Source organism: Eptatretus burgeri, chromosome 4 (genome assembly GCF_056783735.1).
Source record: "Eptatretus burgeri isolate ZD-2024b chromosome 4, Ebu_testis_v1, whole genome shotgun sequence".
NCBI lineage: Eukaryota > Metazoa > Chordata > Myxini > Myxiniformes > Myxinidae > Eptatretus > Eptatretus burgeri.
In genome coordinates this window covers 136,896,197-136,919,188 of record NC_140964.1, presented here as the reverse complement: position 1 = coordinate 136,919,188, position 22,992 = coordinate 136,896,197, and the positions used below count along the sequence as shown (strand labels likewise).

General features: G+C 41.3%; 1 protein-coding gene across 27 annotated transcripts in view; it reads left to right on the top strand.

The window, feature by feature from the left end:
• The window catches only part of LOC147029197 (CLIP-associating protein 1-A-like), a 203,338-nt gene that overhangs the window by 66,642 nt on the left and 113,704 nt on the right, over positions 1–22,992 (top strand). For 24 of the 27 annotated variants that reach the window (XM_085880112.1, XM_085880114.1, XM_085880109.1 and 21 more), the window contains 3 exons: positions 14,698–14,856; positions 19,775–19,860; positions 20,056–20,148. In XM_085880112.1, the coding sequence (XP_085736238.1) occupies positions 14,698–14,856; positions 19,775–19,860; positions 20,056–20,148 (338 nt within the window). The remainder of the gene's footprint in view (positions 1–14,697; positions 14,857–19,774; positions 19,861–20,055; positions 20,149–22,992) is intronic. The other 3 variants (XM_085880137.1, XM_085880139.1, XM_085880138.1) reach the window with 1 other exon arrangement.

Sequence of the window (22,992 nt, the reverse complement as noted above, 5' to 3'; positions counted from 1 at the left end):
TCATTCCCTCGCATTCCGTGTGCTTGTACGTGAGAAATGGCATTTCAATTTAAACTCGACTCCACTGTCAGAATGGAGGTAGAGGCTCGAAACCACTTCCTCGTAATTTATCAAGTTTTCATTTACGAGTTCATTGTAAATCTCCTTTGGTACAGCTCCTGCCTTAAAAGCAGCATTGCGATCCAAGCTGCCATCGTATGCTCCGAAACGTTTCGATTTTTCACGGGAATTGAACCTGAGCCGCGTCATCGTGCTCGCAGTCTCGATGCCAAGCGGGTACGGGCCTCGGACGATGCGGTGAATGTCTGACACTTGAGTGTCGTTGATTTTCTTGACAGGGTGAGTCACGTGGAAACGGCAGTTTTTATGGATTCGCTGAACAATCAAAACAACAATTCTATTGTCTTGAATATCCTCCTGTTATTGGTATGAAATTCCCATTGGAGATATCCACGTGCTGAGTTATGTTTGTGATCCTTTGGTATATCTACCTCCACCCACCGAAGGTAGACGCACGTTATGTTTTCACCCCTGTTTGTCTCTTTGCGGGATATATCAAAAAGTTGTAGACGGATTCGGACGAATATTGGTGGACACGCTGGGTTTGTGACAAGAAAGAATTGTTTCAGTTTTGACGAAGATCCAAATTCGGAGACGAGAATTTTTAAAGTGATTCTTCACCATTGAGAGATTGTGGACTGATTCGGACGAATATTATATTGGTGGACATATTGAGTATATGACGAGGACGAATTGTTTCGATTTTGGTGAAGATCCGGATCTGAATGGGAGAATTATTTAATTTTTAAAGTGATTATTCAGCGTAAAGTAAAGGATTGTTCTCCCTCCGGTCGGCGCGAACTCATGTGCAAGATGGGCCGCTGAATGCAAACGCTGAGGACACGAGGTTTCACACGGTGAGCAAAGTATGGTGCTCGACCAATCCAAACCCACCTGATAAACACTGTATGATGGGGCTGCGGAATATGATTGCTGAGGGCATGAGGCTTTGTTTGTATGGCACCTCTAAATGGAAACCCTTTCGACATGAACCAGGGGGCCCCGATAGTTTGAAGAGGCATCAGAAAGGCATGTGAAGCACGTGGTTGGTGTAAGTTTATGTTGGATAAATGTGGTAATCGTATTGCGACCGTTTTACCGTCATGAGAAGGCTGCGGTTAATTCCAAGTTTGATGTCAAACCATTGCCTCGTTTCTCAAAGTGGTAAAGTGTGGATGGAGAGGCTGCACCACTGTAACATTTGAAACTGTCCACCAAGAGCGATCCCCTGGTGGAATTTTTCATTTGAGCCGCGTTGAATGCGAGGGAACAACCCTTCTTTGGTGTGATTGTGAGGGTAGGGAGGAGCCATGGATTCAGGTCTGAATGCTGAACAAGCCAACACAAAACATACGTGGCACTGCGTATGTCTGCATGTATGTGTTGTAACAGCGGCGGCCCATTCCGGTTACCCGATTCAAGTTCCGCGGGTCCTGTCAAAACGATCGCAACCGCCAGCAAAGTCCACAGCCCCGAGCAAGTTCCCGGACGTGTTTGTCACGTCACAATACTCTTTGGGACCGTGTAATTAACCGAGCGATGTGCCAATAGGCGCTCGCGACCTTCTGAATTTGGCCGAGCAACCATAGATCACGAGCGCTCCGAGCCGGATTGAGCCGGCTTGTCGAACGACACTGAAATCACCAAATGAGATCACAATCAAACCCTGAGACCAGCTACATTGATCAAACAACTAAATGGCATGAGAGAAGGATTCGATGAAGCAATAACAAACAGTATGCAATAAACAAATATCAATTAATCAGTAAATAAATCCAGTTTTAACCATCACCGTCCTCGAACAACCCAAACGTCGCAGATTTCTTCAGTTATTCTCGAGAAATCCTGTGCTCTCGGTTTCGAATCTTCCAACATGCTTCATTGGCTCACCCTTGGAAGAGTTGCAAATCCTGTGGAGCTTCTTGGCCTCACAATCCTTCAGCACCTGTCCTCAGTGGACCACACCAGCAAATTGCCTCGAAAGGCAGGCAAGCACTCCGACCTTCTGTGCAAAGTTCAATGTGAGCTGCTCTTCACGATACTATTCCTCATTTGATTTGATGTTTTCCCTTTTAATTCAGCGTTTGTTTGTTTGTTTGTTTTGTTTTGTTTTGTTTATTTATTTATTTATCATATCCTTGTGGCATTTGGTACTTTTAATTTCGAGTGTGAATTTGAGGTTCTCATGACATTGTCGTTTCCCCATGAATGATGGCAATTCCGATTGATTGTTTTTGAAAGTATTTGTTGTGCACCATCTCATCTTGAGTGACTTTAATTTTCCTCTCGCGATGCTGAACTGGTTGAGATCAGAATATGATCGGGCTTTGCATCATCGGGAGAAGGTTAGCAGTTAGTTGTGTGTGTGTGTGTGTGTGTGTGTGTGTGTGTGTGTGTGTGTGTGTGTGTGTGTGTGTGTGTGTGTGTGTGTGTGTGTGTGTGTGTGTGTGTGTGTGTGTGTGTGCTTTTTGGGGGGGGAGCGGGGGGGAAGTGATGGGGGTGGTTTGTGGTTGAAGTCTTTGTTTCACCGTTTTGGCTCTTTCCTTTTGAAGGTTGAAAATTTTATAATATCAGTGCATTGCGGTTTACTGCAGGTGATGCGCACCATGTTGTGCAAACCCTCCTGTGCAAATAAATGCTTGATAAGTAACCCAGGGAAGACAGGGATATCGCTCCCAAATGAGGGATTCATTGCCAGATGGGATGGTGAAAGCATTTTTTATTTATCACAAGCTGTTCATGGGGTAATGTGATCAATGTTGGCCTTGTGGGCAGTTTTATGGCTTTTGGAAGCATTGTCAGCTGACTATTCAAACTTGCAATGTTGCCTCCGTCTCCCCCTCTCTCTCTCTGTCTCTGTCTCTGTCATGTGTTGTTTGCATTTGACATGTTTGTTTGTGTTTGTGCCGTTTGGCTGAGTTGAAGGCTTTTACTCATTCATTGTCTGTCGAGGCTTTCAAGCGCATTGTTACCGACGTCGGAAACAGTGCCGGCCCCGGGTGGTGCATAAGTGCAAGTCGAATCGATGTTGCTCCGTCTCTTTGTGCTGCCAGCTCTGTCTCGGAAGCTCGGGGTTTCCTTGCCATTCCCAGGAGACCACGGGTCGATAATTTGGAGCCACAAGTAGTCCTGCAAGTCCAAATCAAGCGGTCTCTCCCACCCCTGCCCCCTTGCCCCCCCCCTCCGCTATTTTTATTTGAACCACCCACATGACTTATATTCATACTCTGCATTCGTTTGAGATGAGTTCCATAATTATCAGAAGGCCCTGGTTCAGCCAGGAAGGATGAGAGTGAATGAAAGATGGAGTAACATTTGATTGGTGCTTCAAGACTGGTGATTGGAACATCAAGTCAAATGAAAGATAGTCGTTTGTTTGGTACGGCAAGTCATGTCATTGGAAGAATAGAACAAAATTGTTGCGGATCATCGACAACAATGATGTTACGTCGTGTTCAATGAAAGTGATTATTTTGTTATGCTGTATATTCAATGCTATTACTCAATACTTGTTACCAGAAGGATCTCTCTCTCTCTCTCTCTCTCTCTCTCTCTCTCTCTCTCTCTCTCTCTCTCTCTCTCTCTATCTCTATCTCTATCTCTATCTCTATCTCTATATCTCTATATCTCTATATCTCTATATCTCTATATCTCTATATCTCTATATCTCTATATCTCTATATCTCTATATCTCTATATCTCTATATCTCTATATCTCTATATCTCTATATCTCTATATCTCTATATCTCTATATCTCTATATCTCTATATCTCTATATCTCTATATCTCTATATCTCTATATCTCTATATCTCTATATCTCTCTCTATATCTCTCTCTATATCTCTCTCTATATCTCTCTCTATATCTCTCTCTATATCTCTCTCTATATCTCTCTCTATATCTCTCTCTATATCTCTCTCTATATTTCTCTCTATATCTCTCTCTATATCTCTCTCTATATCTCTCTCTATATCTCTCTCTATATCTCTCTCTATATCTCTCTCTATATCTCTCTCTATATCTCTCTCTATATCTCTCTCTATATCTCTCTCTATATCTCTCTCTATATCTCTCTCTATATCTCTCTCTATATCTCTCTCTATATCTCTCTCTATATCTCTCTCTATATCTCTCTCTATATCTCTCTCTATATCTCTCTCTATATCTCTCTCTATATCTCTCTCTATATCTCTCTCTATATCTCTCTCTATATCTCTCTCTATATCTCTCTCTATATCTCTCTCTATATCTCTCTCTATATCTCTCTCTATATCTCTCTCTATATCTCTCTCTATATCTCTCTCTATATCTCTCTCTATATCTCTCTCTATATCTCTCTCTATATCTCTCTCTATATCTCTCTCTATATCTCTCTCTATATCTCTCTCTATATCTCTCTCTATATCTCTCTCTATATCTCTCTCTATATCTCTCTCTATATCTCTCTCTATCTCTCTCTATATCTCTCTCTATATCTCTCTCTATATCTCTCTCTATATCTCTCTCTATATCTCTCTCTATATCTCTCTCTATATATCTCTCTCTATATCTCTCTCTATATCTCTCTCTATATCTCTCTCTATATCTCTCTCTATATCTCTCTCTATATCTCTCTCTATATCTCTCTCTATATCTCTCTCTATATCTCTCTCTATATCTCTCTCTATATCTCTCTCTATATCTCTCTCTATATCTCTCTCTATATCTCTCTCTATATCTCTCTCTATATCTCTCTCTATATCTCTCTCTATATCTCTCTCTATATCTCTCTCTATATCTCTCTCTATATCTCTCTCTATATCTCTCTCTATATCTCTCTCTATATCTCTCTCTATATCTCTCTCTATATCTCTCTCTATATCTCTCTCTATATCTCTCTCTATATCTCTCTCTATATCTCTCTCTATATCTCTCTCTATATCTCTCTCTATATCTCTCTCTATATCTCTCTCTATATCTCTCTCTATATCTCTCTCTATATCTCTCTCTATATCTCTCTCTATATCTCTCTCTATATCTCTCTCTATATCTCTCTCTATATCTCTCTCTATATCTCTCTCTATATCTCTCTCTATATCTCTCTCTATATCTCTCTCTATATCTCTCTCTATATCTCTCTCTATATCTCTCTCTATATCTCTCTCTATATCTCTCTCTATATCTCTCTCTATATCTCTCTCTATATCTCTCTCTATATCTCTCTCTATATCTCTCTCTATATCTCTCTCTATATCTCTCTCTATATCTCTCTCTATATCTCTCTCTATATCTCTCTCTATATCTCTCTCTATATCTCTCTCTATATCTCTCTCTATATCTCTCTCTATATCTCTCTCTATATCTCTCTCTATATCTCTCTCTATATCTCTCTCTATATCTCTCTCTATATCTCTCTCTATATCTCTCTCTATATCTCTCTCTATATCTCTCTCTATATCTCTCTCTATATCTCTCTCTATATCTCTCTCTATATCTCTCTCTATATCTCTCTCTATATCTCTCTCTATATCTCTCTCTATATCTCTCTCTATATCTCTCTCTATATCTCTCTCTATATCTCTCTCTATATCTCTCTCTATATCTCTCTCTATATCTCTCTCTATATCTCTCTCTATATCTCTCTCTATATCTCTCTCTATATCTCTCTCTATATCTCTCTCTATATCTCTCTCTATATCTCTCTCTATATCTCTCTCTATATCTCTCTCTATATCTCTCTCTATATCTCTCTCTATATCTCTCTCTATATCTCTCTCTATATCTCTCTCTATATCTCTCTCTATATCTCTCTCTATATCTCTCTATATCTCTCTCTATATCTCTCTCTATATCTCTCTCTATATCTCTCTCTATATCTCTCTCTATATCTCTCTCTATATCTCTCTCTATATCTCTCTCTATATCTCTCTCTATATCTCTCTCTATATCTCTCTCTATATCTCTCTCTATATCTCTCTCTATATCTCTCTCTATATCTCTCTCTATATCTCTCTCTATATCTCTCTCTATATCTCTCTCTATATCTCTCTCTATATCTCTCTCTATATCTCTCTCTATATCTCTCTCTATATCTCTCTCTATATCTCTCTCTATATCTCTCTCTATATCTCTCTCTATATCTCTCTCTATATCTCTCTCTATATCTCTCTCTATATCTCTCTCTATATCTCTCTCTATATCTCTCTCTATATCTCTCTCTATATCTCTCTCTATATCTCTCTCTATATCTCTCTCTATATCTCTCTCTATATCTCTCTCTATATCTCTCTCTATATCTCTCTCTATATCTCTCTCTATATCTCTCTCTATATCTCTCTCTATATCTCTCTCTATATCTCTCTCTATATCTCTCTCTATATCTCTCTCTATATCTCTCTCTATATCTCTCTCTATATCTCTCTCTATATCTCTCTCTATATCTCTCTCTATATCTCTCTCTATATCTCTCTCTATATCTCTCTCTATATCTCTCTCTATATCTCTCTCTATATCTCTCTCTATATCTCTCTCTATATCTCTCTCTATATGTCTCTCTATATCTCTCTCTATATCTCTCTCTATATCTCTCTCTATATCTCTCTCTATATCTCTCTCTATATCTCTCTCTATATCTCTCTCTATATCTCTCTCTATATCTCTCTCTATATCTCTCTCTATATCTCTCTCTATATCTCTCTCTATATCTCTCTCTATATCTCTCTCTATATCTCTCTCTATATCTCTCTCTATATCTCTCTCTCTCTCTATATCTCTCTCTATATCTCTCTCTATATCTCTCTCTATATCTCTCTCTATATCTCTCTCTATATCTCTCTCTATATCTCTCTCTATATCTCTCTCTATATCTCTCTCTATATCTCTCTCTATATCTCTCTCTATATCTCTCTCTATATCTCTCTCTATATCTCTCTCTCAATATCTCTCTCTCAATATCTCTCTCTATATCTCTCTCTATATCTCTCTCTATATCTCTCTCTCTATCTCTCTCTATATCTCTCTCTATATCTCTCTCAATATCTCTCTCTATATCTCTCTCTATATCTCTCTCTATATCTCTCTCTATATCTCTCTCTATATCTCTCTGTATATCTCTCTCTATATCTCTCTCTATATCTCTCTCTATATCTCTCTCTATATCTCTCTCTATATCTCTCTCTATATCTCTCTCTATATCTCTCTCTATATCTCTCTCTATATCTCTCTCTATATCTCTCTCTATATCTCTCTCTATATCTCTCTCTATATCTCTCTCTATATCTCTCTCTATATCTCTCTCTATATCTCTCTCTATATCTCTCTCTATATCTCTCTCTATATCTCTCTCTATATCTCTCTCTATCTCTCTCTCTATATCTCTCTCTATATCTCTCTCTATATCTCTCTCTATATCTCTCTCTATATCTCTCTCTATATCTCTCTCTCTATATCTCTCTCTCTTTCTCTCTCTATATCTCTCTCTATATCTCTCTCTATGACTCTCTCTATATCTCTCTCTATATCTCTCTCTATATCTCTCTCTATATCTCTCTCTATATCTCTCTCTATATCTCTCTCTATATCTCTCTCTATATCTCTCTCTATATGTCTCTCTATATCTCTCTCTATATCTCTCTCTATATCTCTATCTATATCTCTCTCTATATCTCTCTCTATATCTCTCTCTCTATATCTCTCTCTATATCTCTCTCTATATCTCTCTCTATATCTCTCTCTATATCTCTCTCTATATCTCTCTCTATATCTCTCTCTATATCTCTCTCTATATCTCTCTCTATATCTCTCTCTATATCTCTCTCTATATCTCTCTCTATATCTCTCTCTATATCTCTCTCTATATCTCTCTCTATATCTCTCTCTATATCTCTCTCTATATCTCTCTCTATATCTCTCTCTATATCTCTCTCTATATCTCTCTCTATATCTCTCTCTATATCTCTCTCTATATCTCTCTCTCTATATCTCTCTCTATATCTCTCTCTCTATATCTCTCTCTATATCTCTCTCTATATCTCTCTCTATATCTCTCTCTATATCTCTCTCTATATCTCTCTCTATATCTCTCTCTATATCTCTCTCTATATCTCTCTCTATATCTCTCTCTATATCTCTCTCTATATCTCTCTCTATATCTCTCTCTATATCTCTCTCTATATCTCTCTCTATATCTCTCTCTATATCTCTCTCTATATCTCTCTCTATATCTCTCTCTATATCTCTCTCTATATCTCTCTCTATATCTCTCTCTATATCTCTCTCTATATCTCTCTCTATATCTCTCTCTATATCTCTCTCTATATCTCTCTCTATATCTCTCTCTATATCTCTCTCTATATCTCTCTCTATATCTCTCTCTATATCTCTCTCTATATCTCTCTCTATATCTCTCTCTATATCTCTCTCTATATCTCTCTCTCTATATCTCTCCCTATATCTCTCCCTATATCTCTCCCTATATCTCTCTCTATATCTCTCTCTATATCTCTCTCTATATCTCTCTCTATATCTCTCTCTATATCTCTCTCTATATCTCTCTCTATATCTCTCTCTATATCTCTCTCTATATCTCTCCCTATATCTCTCCCTATATCTCTCCCTATATCTCTCCCTATATCTCTCTCTATATCTCTCTCTATATCTCTCTCTATATCTCTCTCTATATCTCTCTCTATATCTCACTCCATATCCCCCTCTCTATCTCTCTCTATATCTCTCTCTATATCTCTCTCTATACCGCTCTCTATATCCCTCTCTATATCTCTCTCTATATCTCTCCCTATATCTCTCCCTATATCTCTCTCTATATCTCTCTCTATATCTCTCTCTATATCTCTCTCTATATCTCTCTCTATATCTCTCTCTATATCTCTCTCTATATCTCTCTCTATATCTCTCTATATATCTCTCCATATCTCTCTCCATATCTCTCTCCATATCTCTCTCCATATCTCTCTCCATATCTCTCTCCATATATCTCTCTATATCTCTCTATATCTCTCTCCATATCTCTCTCCATATATCTCTCTATATCTCTCTATATCTCTCTCCATATCTCTCTCCATATATCTCTCCATATATCTCTCTCCATATCTCTCTCCATATCTCTCTCCATATCTCTCTCCATATCTCTCTCCATATCTCTCTCCATATCTCTCTCCATATCTCTCTCCATATCTCTCTCCATATCTCTCTCCATATCTCTCTCCATATCTCTCTCCATATCTCTCTCCATATCTCTCTCCATATCTCTCTCTATATCTCTCTCTATATCTCTCTCTATATCTCTCTCTATATCTCTCTCTATATCTCTCTCTATATCTCTCTCTATATCTCTCTCTATATCTCTCTCTATATCTCTCTCTATATCTCTCTCTATATCTCTCCCTATATCTCTCTCTATATCTCTCTCTATATCTCTCTCTATATCTCTCTCTATATCTCTCTCTATATCTCTCTCTATATCTCTCTCTATATCTCTCTCTATATCTCTCTCTATATCTCTCTATATCTCTCTCCATATCTCTCTCCATATCTCTCTCCATATCTCTCTCCATATCTCTCTCCATATCTCTCTCCATATATCTCTCTATATCTCTCTATATCTCTCTCCATATCTCTCTCCATATCTCTCTCCATATCTCTCTCTATATATCTCTCTGTATCTCTCTCTATATCTCTCTATATATCTCTCTATATCTCTCTCTATATCTCTCTCTCCATATCTCTCTCCATATCTCTCTCTATATCTCTCTCTATATCTCTCTCTATATCTCTCTATATATCTCTCTATATATCTCTCTCTATATCTCTCTCTATATCTCTCTCTATATCTCTCTCTATATATCTCTCTATATATCTCTCTATATCTCTCTCTCTATCTCTCTCTATATCTCTCTCCATATCTCTCTCCATATCTCTCTCCATATCTCTCTCCATATCTCTCTCCATATCTCTCTCCATATCTCTCTCCATATCTCTCTCCATATCTCTCTCCATATCTCTCTCTATATCTCTCTATATATCTCTCTATATATATCTCTCTCTATATCTCTCTCTATATCTCTCTATATCTCTCTCTATATCTCTCTCTATATATCTCTCTATATATCTCTCTATATCTCTCTCTATATCTCTCTCTATATCTCTCTATATCTCTCTCTATATCTCTCTCCATATCTCTCTCCATATCTCTCTCCATATCTCTCTCCATATCTCTCTCCATATCTCTCTCCATATCTCTCTCCATATCTCTCTCCATATCTCTCTCCATATCTCTCTCCATATCTCTCTCCATATCTCTCTCCATATCTCTCTCCATATCTCTCTCCATATCTCTCTCCATATCTCTCTCCATATCTCTCTCTATATCTCTCTCTATATCTCTCTCTATATCTCTCTCTATATCTCTCTCTATATCTCTCTCTATATCTCTCTCTATATCTCTCTCTATATCTCTCTCTATATCTCTCTATATATCTCTCCATATCTCTCTCCATATCTCTCTCCATATCTCTCTCCATATCTCTCTCCATATCTCTCTCCATATATCTCTCTATATCTCTCTATATCTCTCTCCATATCTCTCTCCATATATCTCTCTATATCTCTCTATATCTCTCTCCATATCTCTCTCCATATATCTCTCCATATATCTCTCTCCATATCTCTCTCCATATCTCTCTCCATATCTCTCTCCATATCTCTCTCCATATCTCTCTCCATATCTCTCTCCATATCTCTCTCCATATCTCTCTCCATATCTCTCTCCATATCTCTCTCCATATCTCTCTCCATATCTCTCTCCATATCTCTCTCTATATCTCTCTCTATATCTCTCTCTATATCTCTCTCTATATCTCTCTCTATATCTCTCTCTATATCTCTCTCTATATCTCTCTCTATATCTCTCTCTATATCTCTCTCTATATCTCTCTCTATATCTCTCTCTATATCTCTCCCTATATCTCTCTCTATATCTCTCTCTATATCTCTCTCTATATCTCTCTCTATATCTCTCTCTATATCTCTCTCTATATCTCTCTCTATATCTCTCTCTATATCTCTCTCTATATCTCTCTATATCTCTCTCCATATCTCTCTCCATATCTCTCTCCATATCTCTCTCCATATCTCTCTCCATATCTCTCTCCATATATCTCTCTATATCTCTCTATATCTCTCTCCATATCTCTCTCCATATATCTCTCTATATCTCTCTATATCTCTCTCCATATCTCTCTCCATATCTCTCTCCATATCTCTCTCCATATCTCTCTCCATATCTCTCTCTATATCTCTCTATATATCTCTCTATATATATCTCTCTCTATATCTCTCTCTATATCACTCTATATCTCTCTCTATATCTCTCTCTATATATCTCTCTATATATCTCTCTATATCTCTCTCTATATCTCTCTCTATATCTCTCTATATCTCTCTCTATATCTCTCTCCATATCTCTCTCCATATCTCTCTCCATATCTCTCTCCATATCTCTCTCCATATCTCTCTCCATATCTCTCTCCATATCTCTCTCCATATCTCTCTCCATATCTCTCTCCATATCTCTCTCCATATCTCTCTCCATATCTCTCTCCATATCTCTCTCCATATCTCTCTCCATATCTCTCTCCATATCTCTCTCTATATCTCTCTCTATATCTCTCTCTATATCTCTCTCTATATCTCTCTCTATATCTCTCTCTATATCTCTCTCTATATCTCTCTCTATATCTCTCTCTATATCTCTCTATATATCTCTCCATATCTCTCTCCATATCTCTCTCCATATCTCTCTCCATATCTCTCTCCATATCTCTCTCCATATATCTCTCTATATCTCTCTATATCTCTCTCCATATCTCTCTCCATATATCTCTCTATATCTCTCTATATCTCTCTCCATATCTCTCTCCATATATCTCTCCATATATCTCTCTCCATATCTCTCTCCATATCTCTCTCCATATCTCTCTCCATATCTCTCTCCATATCTCTCTCCATATCTCTCTCCATATCTCTCTCCATATCTCTCTCCATATCTCTCTCCATATCTCTCTCCATATCTCTCTCCATATCTCTCTCCATATCTCTCTCTATATCTCTCTCTATATCTCTCTCTATATCTCTCTCTATATCTCTCTCTATATCTCTCTCTATATCTCTCTCTATATCTCTCTCTATATCTCTCTCTATATCTCTCTCTATATCTCTCTCTATATCTCTCTCTATATCTCTCCCTATATCTCTCTCTATATCTCTCTCTATATCTCTCTCTATATCTCTCTCTATATCTCTCTCTATATCTCTCTCTATATCTCTCTCTATATCTCTCTCTATATCTCTCTCTATATCTCTCTATATCTCTCTCCATATCTCTCTCCATATCTCTCTCCATATCTCTCTCCATATCTCTCTCCATATCTCTCTCCATATATCTCTCTATATCTCTCTATATCTCTCTCCATATCTCTCTCCATATCTCTCTCCATATCTCTCTCTATATATCTCTCTGTATCTCTCTCTATATCTCTCTATATATCTCTCTATATCTCTCTCTATATCTCTCTCTCCATATCTCTCTCCATATCTCTCTCTATATCTCTCTCTATATCTCTCTCTATATCTCTCTATATATCTCTCTATATATCTCTCTCTATATCTCTCTCTATATCTCTCTCTATATCTCTCTCTATATATCTCTCTATATATCTCTCTATATCTCTCTCTCTATCTCTCTCTATATCTCTCTCCATATCTCTCTCCATATCTCTCTCCATATCTCTCTCCATATCTCTCTCCATATCTCTCTCCATATCTCTCTCCATATCTCTCTCCATATCTCTCTCCATATCTCTCTCTATATCTCTCTATATATCTCTCTATATATATCTCTCTCTATATCTCTCTCTATATCTCTCTATATCTCTCTCTATATCTCTCTATATATCTCTCTATATATCTCTCTATATCTCTCTCTATATCTCTCTCTATATCTCTCTATATCTCTCTCTATATCTCTCTCCATATCTCTCTCCATATCTCTCTCCATATCTCTCTCCATATCTCTCTCCATATCTCTCTCCATATCTCTCTCCATATCTCTCTCCATATCTCTCTCCATATCTCTCTCCATATCTCTCTCCATATCTCTCTCCATATCTCTCTCCATATCTCTCTCCATATCTCTCTCCATATCTCTCTATATATCTCTCTATATATATCTCTCTATATATATCTCTCTCCATATCTCTCTCTATATCTCTCTCTATATCTCTCTATATATCTCTCTATATATCTCTCTACATGTCCATGATCTTTTCTAGCCTCGTTTACCAATTTCCAGTTTCTCCCTCCTGAAAGTTTCCCCCTGTATCCATCTTGTCGACCCCATGCATCCTTTCATGCCCCCCCCCTGTTCCTTCCCACACCCATTGTTTGCCCATCTTTTTCTATTTTGTCCTACCCTGCTGTTGGTGTCCCCCCTCTCTCTTATGTCCCTTTTGTTCCGTGGCCTCCTGATCCGTTTAGTTGTAGCTCTTCCACGAGCCCTGACTTTCTTTGCACGTATATATGAAAACAAACGTACAAAACGACCACCATGTATGGTGCTCCACTCGTTCGGTGTCATCTTGTTTGAGTCTGAGTCGGAAGGACTGTTCCCAAGTGGTATGGTTGAACGTTATAATGTCTCCACTGTTACGTGACCGAACTATATTGTGGGTGTGGGCTCGTGCTTCCGGAACTCTCCTTTATCGAAGAGTTCTACAATACCAGAAGCTCGTGTGTGCGTGCGTGCGGTTTTTTTTTGGTTTTTTTTGAGTGACGACCAATTTGTTCTGATTGGTTGGTAACTATCAGGGTTTTGACACACAATGGTGACATTGATTGTATCTGTGCATAGGTGAAGCCTTCCTGGGACAGGGCATGGTAGGGTCCTGTTTTAGGTGGGGTTGGGGTCTGGAGGTCAAAGGGGACAGATTGGTGAGCCCCTGCTATTCCACAGTTGAAGTGAAATCCAGAATCCAAATAGACTTTCACTGCAATGTTCCTCTTCGTTGGTTGCAACGAGCCAGAGTACAATGTATCTTGTGAGTACGTCGAAGGGTGATCGAAGGGGATACCAACATCAGGGACAAGATGGAGGGAGACTTGGACAAATTATAATTATTTTGTGAGCTGGAACAGGGGATCCCCGCTACCTGTCGTTTCTCGCAGAAGACATGTTACTTCGGAACATTTTCATAATACGTCTAACGAATCCCCACACTAACCTCCAGTTACCAGGCGTCACACCACACAATTTTGTGCGTACCAGCTTCCCAGCGTGCCATCCCATAATGTACTGCGTCCTCTCCCTCTCAGACTCTATCTCACGCTGTGCATTGTTCGACTTGACGCCGCTGCGTACTCTAAGTTATGTGCTGTATTTTTTTTTTTTAATCATTGTGGACGTTACCATGGTAATCGTTGAACAATGAGTGGTAAACGAAAAGGCTGAACATTGGTACATGGACGTGAAATTGTACAATCTTCACAACGAGTCGTGCTGGGAGTTGGAAATTTGAACACGGGGATTGTGGAATGACCGTTGTGAATTATTTTTAAACATTCACAAGAATGTCCTTTGATGCAGACAAATCCCCAGAAGAGGAAGATTCTGTGGATGGAAACAAAGGAAGCTCTGCTGCTCCAGGGTCTCTTCGTGCACCCTTGGTCAGGAGCGTTCCCACCATGCCCGCAGTCCTTCCTCGGAAACCATCTCACAGCGCTCTCAGTCGGCCACATAACGCAGGTGAGTGGTGGGGATTGAATTTATTTCGTTTCTGTCCTCAGAGTGTCATTGGACTTGTTCAACTGTGAAATGGGTATGAACTGGAACGGCACTCGGTAGAGCACATACCTCCACGGGGCTGAACAGTTGACGTTTTGTTTCCCATTGATAGGCCAGATCTGCATCTGGACCCTCAAGGCCTATTATGGAGGACACAGGAAATCATGTTTGGTTTAATTAATAGACATGGCTTCACTTCACTTGATCGCCATCCTTTTCTTGAATAAATATCTTGAAAGGAAGATTTCAATGTTATTCCATGCCCTTTTACGCTCGATTGGCCCTGCCCCCTAAAAAATAACGCTCAATTGACCCGCCTCACCCTTGACATCATCTTGACCTCGGGTTGAAACGTACATTTGGAGGGCAGTGCCATCAGAATTTTTTTTTTTTTTTTTTGTCACGACCCAACTCATCCACCAAGTTGTTTTTTCTCATCCGTCCACATCGTATTGAAATATGCGAAATATCGTTTTTGCCCCGATCTCTCAACGGCGAAGAATCACTTTTGAAATTCTCGGGTCCGTGTCCATCTCCAGATCTTCACTAAAATCGAATCGATTAATTGGTGTCACACACCCAACCTGTCCACCAAGTTTTATCCGAATTTGTCCTCAACTTTTTTGAGATGTCATTCTCCAAGCAAAAGTACCCGTCCCCAATGACGGGAAAAGTACAAGTTAATCAATATCCTTGATTAACTCAAAAACTCTCCAACTAATTAAAAAACAAACAAACAAAAACTCAATATCCTTGATTAACTCAAAAACTCGATAACTCTCAAACCTCTCTCCCTCCTCCAAATCCTGGTGGCGTCTCATCAAATCTGTTTCTGGTGTATGTTCCCCCTCCATCCCCTCCCTTACCTCAAATGGCCGCACTGCTGATACCGCACGTGAAAAGGCTGAATGCTTAAACTTGGTGTTTGCAGCTAAATCTTGTGTCCAAAACCCACCGCTTTCTATACCCACCTTACCCAGTCGCACCCAACTGTCCCTTGACTCTGTGTCCTTTCCTTCTGACAAGGTGGAGAGCTTTCGGTCAAACCTCAACTCAGAATCTGCAACTGGTCCAGACGGCATCATCCATGTGTCCTAAAAACCTGCTCCTCCACACTTGCTCACCCTCTTTCTGTTCGATTCACCCTCTCATCTGCTGAAGGTCATCTGCCATCTGCTTGGAAATCTGCAAACATCACTGCCCTGCTTAAAAAAGGTGCAAAAACAGATCCCTGCAACTACAGACCAATCAGCCTTCTGCCAATCATCAGCAAGGTTATGGAATCCATCATCTCTTCAGACATTAAATCCTTCCTTTTCTCCAATGGCTTGATTTCCGATCATCAATTTGGTTTCAGACCAGGTCACTCAACTCTGGATATGCTGCTTGTCCTCTCCCAACAATGGATGGAGGTCCTCGATGCCAGACATGAAATCAGAGTCGTATCCCCAGACATATCGCATGCTTTTGATATGGTCTGGCACCCTAAACTCTTGCTATGGCATCCAAGGCCATGTCCACTCATGCCTCACAGGCTTCCTTTCCTGTCGCAGTCAACGTGTGGCCCGAAATGGAGTTCTCTCATTCCCTCTTCCTGTCCAGACTGGAGTTCCTCAAGGTCATGTTCTGGGCCCTGCTCTTTTTCTGGTTTTCATCAATGATCTCTACGACTCACTGAAAAATCCTCTTTATCTCTTTGCTGATGACTCCACCTTCTGCCGTACCATCTGCCATCCCTCAGATCGTCAAGCAGCAGCTTCTTCGCTCACTGCAGATCTGGATAAAATCACAAACTGGTCCAACACGTGGAACATGTCTTTCAATCCAGACAAATCTCACACTCACACATGTCTCTCCGAAAGGACCGTTTAGACCCCCCTCCCCCCCCAATCTACTTTCTCAACAATCCTCTGGAAGAAGTTGTTTTATTCAAGCTTCTGGGTCTCACGATCTGCCATGATCTTTCCTGGGAAAGCCACATTTCCAACCTTGCCTCCAAAGCCAGTCGCCGACTGGGACTCCTCTGTCGTGCAAAGTCCTTCATCGGCCCACCTGAGCTCCTGACCACATACAAAGCTTTCGTCCGCAGCCTGATGGAGTATGCTCTCGCCTCTGGGCTGGTGCTCCTGCCTCCCACCTTTCTCAGCTTCACACTGTGGAAACCAAGGCATTTAGGATCATTGGCATCTCCCGCGATGAGGCTGAGTCTTTGGGCCTCTCATTCTCTCACTGCAGGCAGGTCAGTGGTCTTTGTCTTCTCCCGTCTCCTCTCCTGTGTCACCCCCCCCTTGCTCTGGCTGCGATTTGTACCCACTATATTTCCGCAGGGCGCTCAAGGTCCACCAGCAAACCCTTCTGGTAAAACTACCAAAATCACTGCTCACCTTCACCCTTCCATTCCTCTTTTTTTTTCCAGCCTTTGGAACAAACTCCCACACTCTCTTCAATCCCATTCTCCCCTCCAGGCCATCAAAGCAGTTGTTCACCACCACCTCTTATCTTCCCCCATCCAAATCCTCAATCTTTTCTACCCCCTTTAGTCCACCCCAAACCCACCTCCTACAAATTCCCTGCTTTTCTTCCCGAAAGTCCCTGTAATGTCCATCTTGTGTACCCCTTGTTCCCTGCCCCATCCCTCTCCCTTCCACAGATCTTCTAATGTCTCTGTTCCCCACTGTTCTGTCCTTCCCTCTCCTGCCCCCCTTGTCTCATGCCCCTCACTTGCTGTGCGTTTTGTGTTAGCTCTCATACGAGCCTCGATAATGTCTGCCAAAAAAAAGTCCTGCTTTCAAAATAACATTTGGTGTTAACATTATTCACGCCTGTTGTCACATTATTTCAGAAATAAATGTTGAGCTTTGCCTGCGTGCACAGCTTTTAAAACTCAACTCAGGAAGTGGCCGCCACAAATTAGAGACAGACACCATCCGTCCATCTATCCATTGGGACCATACTCTGTGCAGAGCGTTGGTGCTGCCTATGCCGTCTCCTTGGCTATTGGACGCAATCCTGGACAGGTCGCCACTCCGACACGGGATATCAGCAAGCTGGCACTCACTTTGCCGACCCTCGGAAGGATGACGGGCAGAGTCAACCCCACCTGGTATGAATTCAACAGAAAAAAGCAGGATTTGAACTCAGGACCCTGGGATCCCAAGCCCACCTCTCCAACCATTAAGCCAACACCAGGAATTCAGACACCATGGTTTGTGATATTAAGAGATGCATCGTTTTTATACCTCCACTGAAGACGTCTCCAGAGGCATTATGTTTTCTTTGTCCCTATTCTCAATCATGAAGAATCATTGAAAAATTCTCGCATCCGGATCTTCACCAAAATCGAATCGATTCTTCCTTGTCACACACCCAACCTGTCCACCAAATTCTGTCCGAATCTGTCACTAACTTTTTGAGACATCGTAGTGGCAAACGGATCGACAGACAAATGTAAAAATCACTCGTAGAGCGTCACTTGGCAAAACGGAACAAAGCAGAACGGCGCTCGGGAGAACACATACTTCTGCCAGGCTGAATAGTTTACCTTTTGTATCCCACACGGTGGGGTGGATCTGAATCGAAATTTATTCGGTTTGTTCTCGTCGCCAAACCAACTCGTCCACAGAGTTTTGTCATAACTCGTCCACAACTTTTAGAGATATCATGATATATATATATATATATATATATATATATGTTTTGACAAAATATTTGGTGGTTGTATTCAGCGAGCTGATATGAAAATCCTGTTCAAATTTCAAGCCATTTGAATGAAAATTTTAGAACACGTGCACACTGTGAAGGAAGCTTCGACCGGCAGACTTGCGCGCAATGTTCAGAGCACTACATGTTCCAAACTCTGCCCTGCATGCACACACAAAGTAAACACAACTTTAGAAGTTTGGCCGATGTTAACCTTTTGACCTATGTTGACCGCGACAAGCTGTCGCTTGACCGTCGCAGGGACGGTGCCTGCAATCTGCAAAAGTTTCAGAATGATCGGCTGAGCGGTTTGGGCTTGTAGGTGAGCGGACAGGCGAACAAAGTCTCACATGCCGTGGAAAAAAAAAATTGACATGTTTTACGTTGTTAATTAATTGTTCGAGTTTCTTTTCTTTTTTCGTCGTTTCTCAAAAATGTCCAACTTTTGAACAAAAACACGTTTGACATCACAATCGATGAATCATTCAATCGACATGAAGCATTCACACAGGATCGAAAGCCTCGAAGAACCAGGTAAAGGGGTACTCTGACGACTTACCAACCGGTACAGACGAGGCAAGAAATGTGCCTGCAGATAATTATTCTGGCTCACGATGTTGTAGTCTAACATTATCTTGTGCTCACATCCCTGTTTGACAAAGCCGATGGAGTCACTTTGCAAAATGGAAGACGTGAAGGTGCAGCAGGAAAAAAAAAGAAGCCGAAATAAGTTGCAGAGCAACGTCGGTGTTGCCGAACAGTTCCGGATTGTCTCATAACGCTGATTTAATGTGTGGAAAGAAAGTGATAGATATCTGTGCTCCTTATAAGGGAGGTTTGTCTGTCACTGTGTGCATAGCAAACTCAAAACCGTTTGTCCAAGAGACACGTGTCGTGTCTGTGGGAGTGGGGGTGGGGGGGGTGGGCGGCATGGGAGTGTGAGCGGTGGCATTTTGTCTCCACTTTAAAAAATAAAAATAAAAAAAACACCCAGGGGAATCACCGAGTGTGCACACTCTGGATATGAACTCGTAAATGGAGGGCTTCCAGGGTCGTAGTTTACAAAGATGAAAATGAAGGATTGTCCCCCATTTGCAATTCGAGACCTTTCCAAGACGAATCGCGTGGAAACTTGCGGTACCCATGGGTTTCCTTGAGCTCAGGTTTTGTCTCCAAGCAGGATCGAGTGTGAGTGCACGAGAGAAAACCGGAGCAGTGGACGAAGACGATTTCATTCGCAACTTCGAGGATGCCCCTACTGTGCAGGTAGGCTTCTCCAGGTGCCATGCACTTGCTGATAGAGCAATAATAGAGTAGGATTCATTTTCAGCAAATATCCAAAATCCATCGATTGGTATTTTTTTTTTTTTTTTAACTTTACCTTGATATTAGGAGAACCTGAACAGCTTGACGCACTGCTTGCCATCCTTTATTCACGTGATACTTGTTTACATTTAAAAGATTTACTCAAGCCGTGACTTGGAAGAAAGCCTCAACAAGATCCGAGCGGTTTTGTCTGACGACAAGCATGACTGGGAGCAACGTGTCGCTGCCGTGAGTACTAATGCTCCACCGTGCGTGCGTGTGTGCGTGCGTGCGTGCGTGCGTGTGCTTGTGATATATCAAATGTAATTTCCAAGTGATGTCACCTTTTATCGGCCTGCCAATACAGAGGGTTTGTCACAAAAGGTGTGAATTTCAGTAAAAATGGAAGGACAGGCACGGAGGATTGAACAACAATAGTAAGTATATTTAATAATTTAACACATCAGAGTACGTGCAGTCATCACACAGCTGTTTAAATTGTAATAGTCTGGGATTTGCTAACCCTCCTCTTTCGTAAAATCTTGACGTGGAGATGAGGAGAGGAAACCTGCGTACGGCCCACGGTACAAAATCTGTCGAAGAATTTGGCTCGCATGCAAACACCATGACTGTGATGGTCGTACAGCTCTGCGTGCGGGCCACAGCACACCGCCACATGGGATTTGATTCACGTCACGGATGGAAGACACAAAATGGGATGTCTGAATGAGGTCAAACCCAGACATGGTTTTTCTTAAAAGTTTCTCAAATTCTACTCCAGCGGTGCTGTAAATCTAAGAACCCGCCACTCGCTCTCAGTCCAAGCTACAAATCTCAACTTCTTCTGATGTCAGCCGAGCATCTTCTTCCTCCTTCTATTGTCACCTGCACTTGGGGAATGAATGGAATCTCCCTCGGAGGTTATCCATGAGAACTGTCCAGAACTGGGTTCACGCTGCAGGTGAAGAGCCCACCAAACCGATAAGGCGCCCTCCTCTCAACCCAGAACACAAAGCAGCCCGCCTGGCATGGTGCCAGGCACGTCAACACTGGGATCTTGTATCCTGGAGGAGGATCCATTGGATTGATGAGTCATTTTCTCCTGCATGAAACTGATGGAAGCTCCAACTTGGATTTGGTGGCAAAGTCACAAAGCCGATCCACCCTGGAACTTGCCGAGTTTATCCTGTTTGGTAGTGGATCCGTTATGATTTGGGGTTGCCTGTTATGATTGTACACTTCACCTTGTCTGTCGACGGGAACCTGACAGGTCAAAAGGACCATTGGGACATTTTGGATAGTGTTGTTGTTCCACATTTTTACAACAACCCATTTCTCACAATACACAGTGAGGGGGGTCTTTGATATCATCTATAATTGTGAAAGGAAGCTTGGCCAAGCAAACGATTCGAAGCATTATGCTGTACTGATGAGCTCGAATAAGGGCTAAACATCTCCGCAGCAATGCCATGTTCTCTGCTTATGGCATTTGAAACGTTGCACAGAAGGCTTGATTCACACTGCGAGACGCACCCGACGGGTCGCAGCACAGCACAACGTGATGGCGACGTTGTGGTGTTGCTTTGTGTTGGAGAATGGATTTTCTATGTATTTCTAATGTGTGTGTATACTGTATATATATATTTTTCTTCTTTTTGAAGAACCACAGTTATTCCCACGTTCTTGTGTGGATGGCTGGGGGAAGCTTGGCCCACGTCTTTCACGAACTGTCTGGCCAGGCCAGATGTTCAACTGGGTGAGAATAGGAATTAGTAATTTGTTCATGGTGCTCGTGATAGCTCACCTACTCCTTGCAAAGGACACCGTGGAATCTTTAACATCCACCAACTCATGCCAGCAGACAAGATTCCCATCAGATTTCCATTGGAATCTCCCGCGATGAAGCCGAGTTTGGGGGCCGATAACTTTACCATCTCCGACAGGTCGATGGTCTCTCTGTCTTCTACCACTTCCTTTCTGGTCTTGCATCCTTTCTCGCTCTTTCCGTGGTTGTCCCCCCCCCCCGCCCCCCAGGTTTCTGCAAGGCACACGCGTTTCACCATCAAACCCCTTCTGGTTAAACTCCTAGAATTCAGAATCAATGCTCATCTCCACTCATTCGTTCCTCTTTTTTTCCCCCATCTGTGGGACCAACGCATGAACTCGGTGTTTGCTTCTAAATCTTATGTCTCAAAGCCATCGCTTTCTGGACCCACCTTACCCAGTCACACCCAGCTGTCCCTGGACTCTGTGTGTTTTTTCTCCTGACAAGGTGGGGAGCTTGCTGTCAAACCTTGACTCCGATTCTGCAACGGGTCCAGACAGCATCAGCCCATGTGACCTAAAAACCAACTCTTCTACTCTTGCTCACCTTCTCTCTGTTCGATTCACCCTCTCATATGCTCAAGGTCGTCTGCCATTTGCTTCGAAAATGGCAAACATCACTGCCCTGCATAAAAAGGTGCAAAAACAGATCCTTGCAACGACAGACCAATCAGCCTTCTCCAAATCTTCAGCTAGGTCATGGAATCCATCATCACTTCTGATATTAAATCCTTCCTCTTCTCCAATGGCTTGATTTCTGATCATCAATTTGGTTTCAGACCAGGACACTCGACCCTGGATATGCTGCTTCTGCTCTCCCAACAATGCATGGAGGTACTCAGTGCCAGACAGGAGATCAGATCCAAATCCCATGACATATCGCATGCCTTTGATACAGTCTGCACCCTGTCCTGCTCACCAAACTCTCCAACTATGGTATCCAAGGCCATACCCACTCATGGCTAGCAGAATTCCTCTCCTGTTGCAGTCAACGTGTGTCCCTAAATGGAGTTCTCAATGATCTATCAGACTCTCTGGAAAATCCTCTTTATCTCTTTGCTGATGACTCCACTCTCTGCCGTACCATCAGTCATCCCTCAGACCGGCCAGCCGCAGCCTAGTCACTCTGCAGATCTGGATAAAATCACATCTTGATGAAACACATGGAGCATGTCTTTCAATCCTGACAAATCTCATGATGTCTCTCTGAAAGGACCATCTGGAAAAAAATCTCCATCTACTTTCTCAACAATCCTCTTGAAGAAGTCA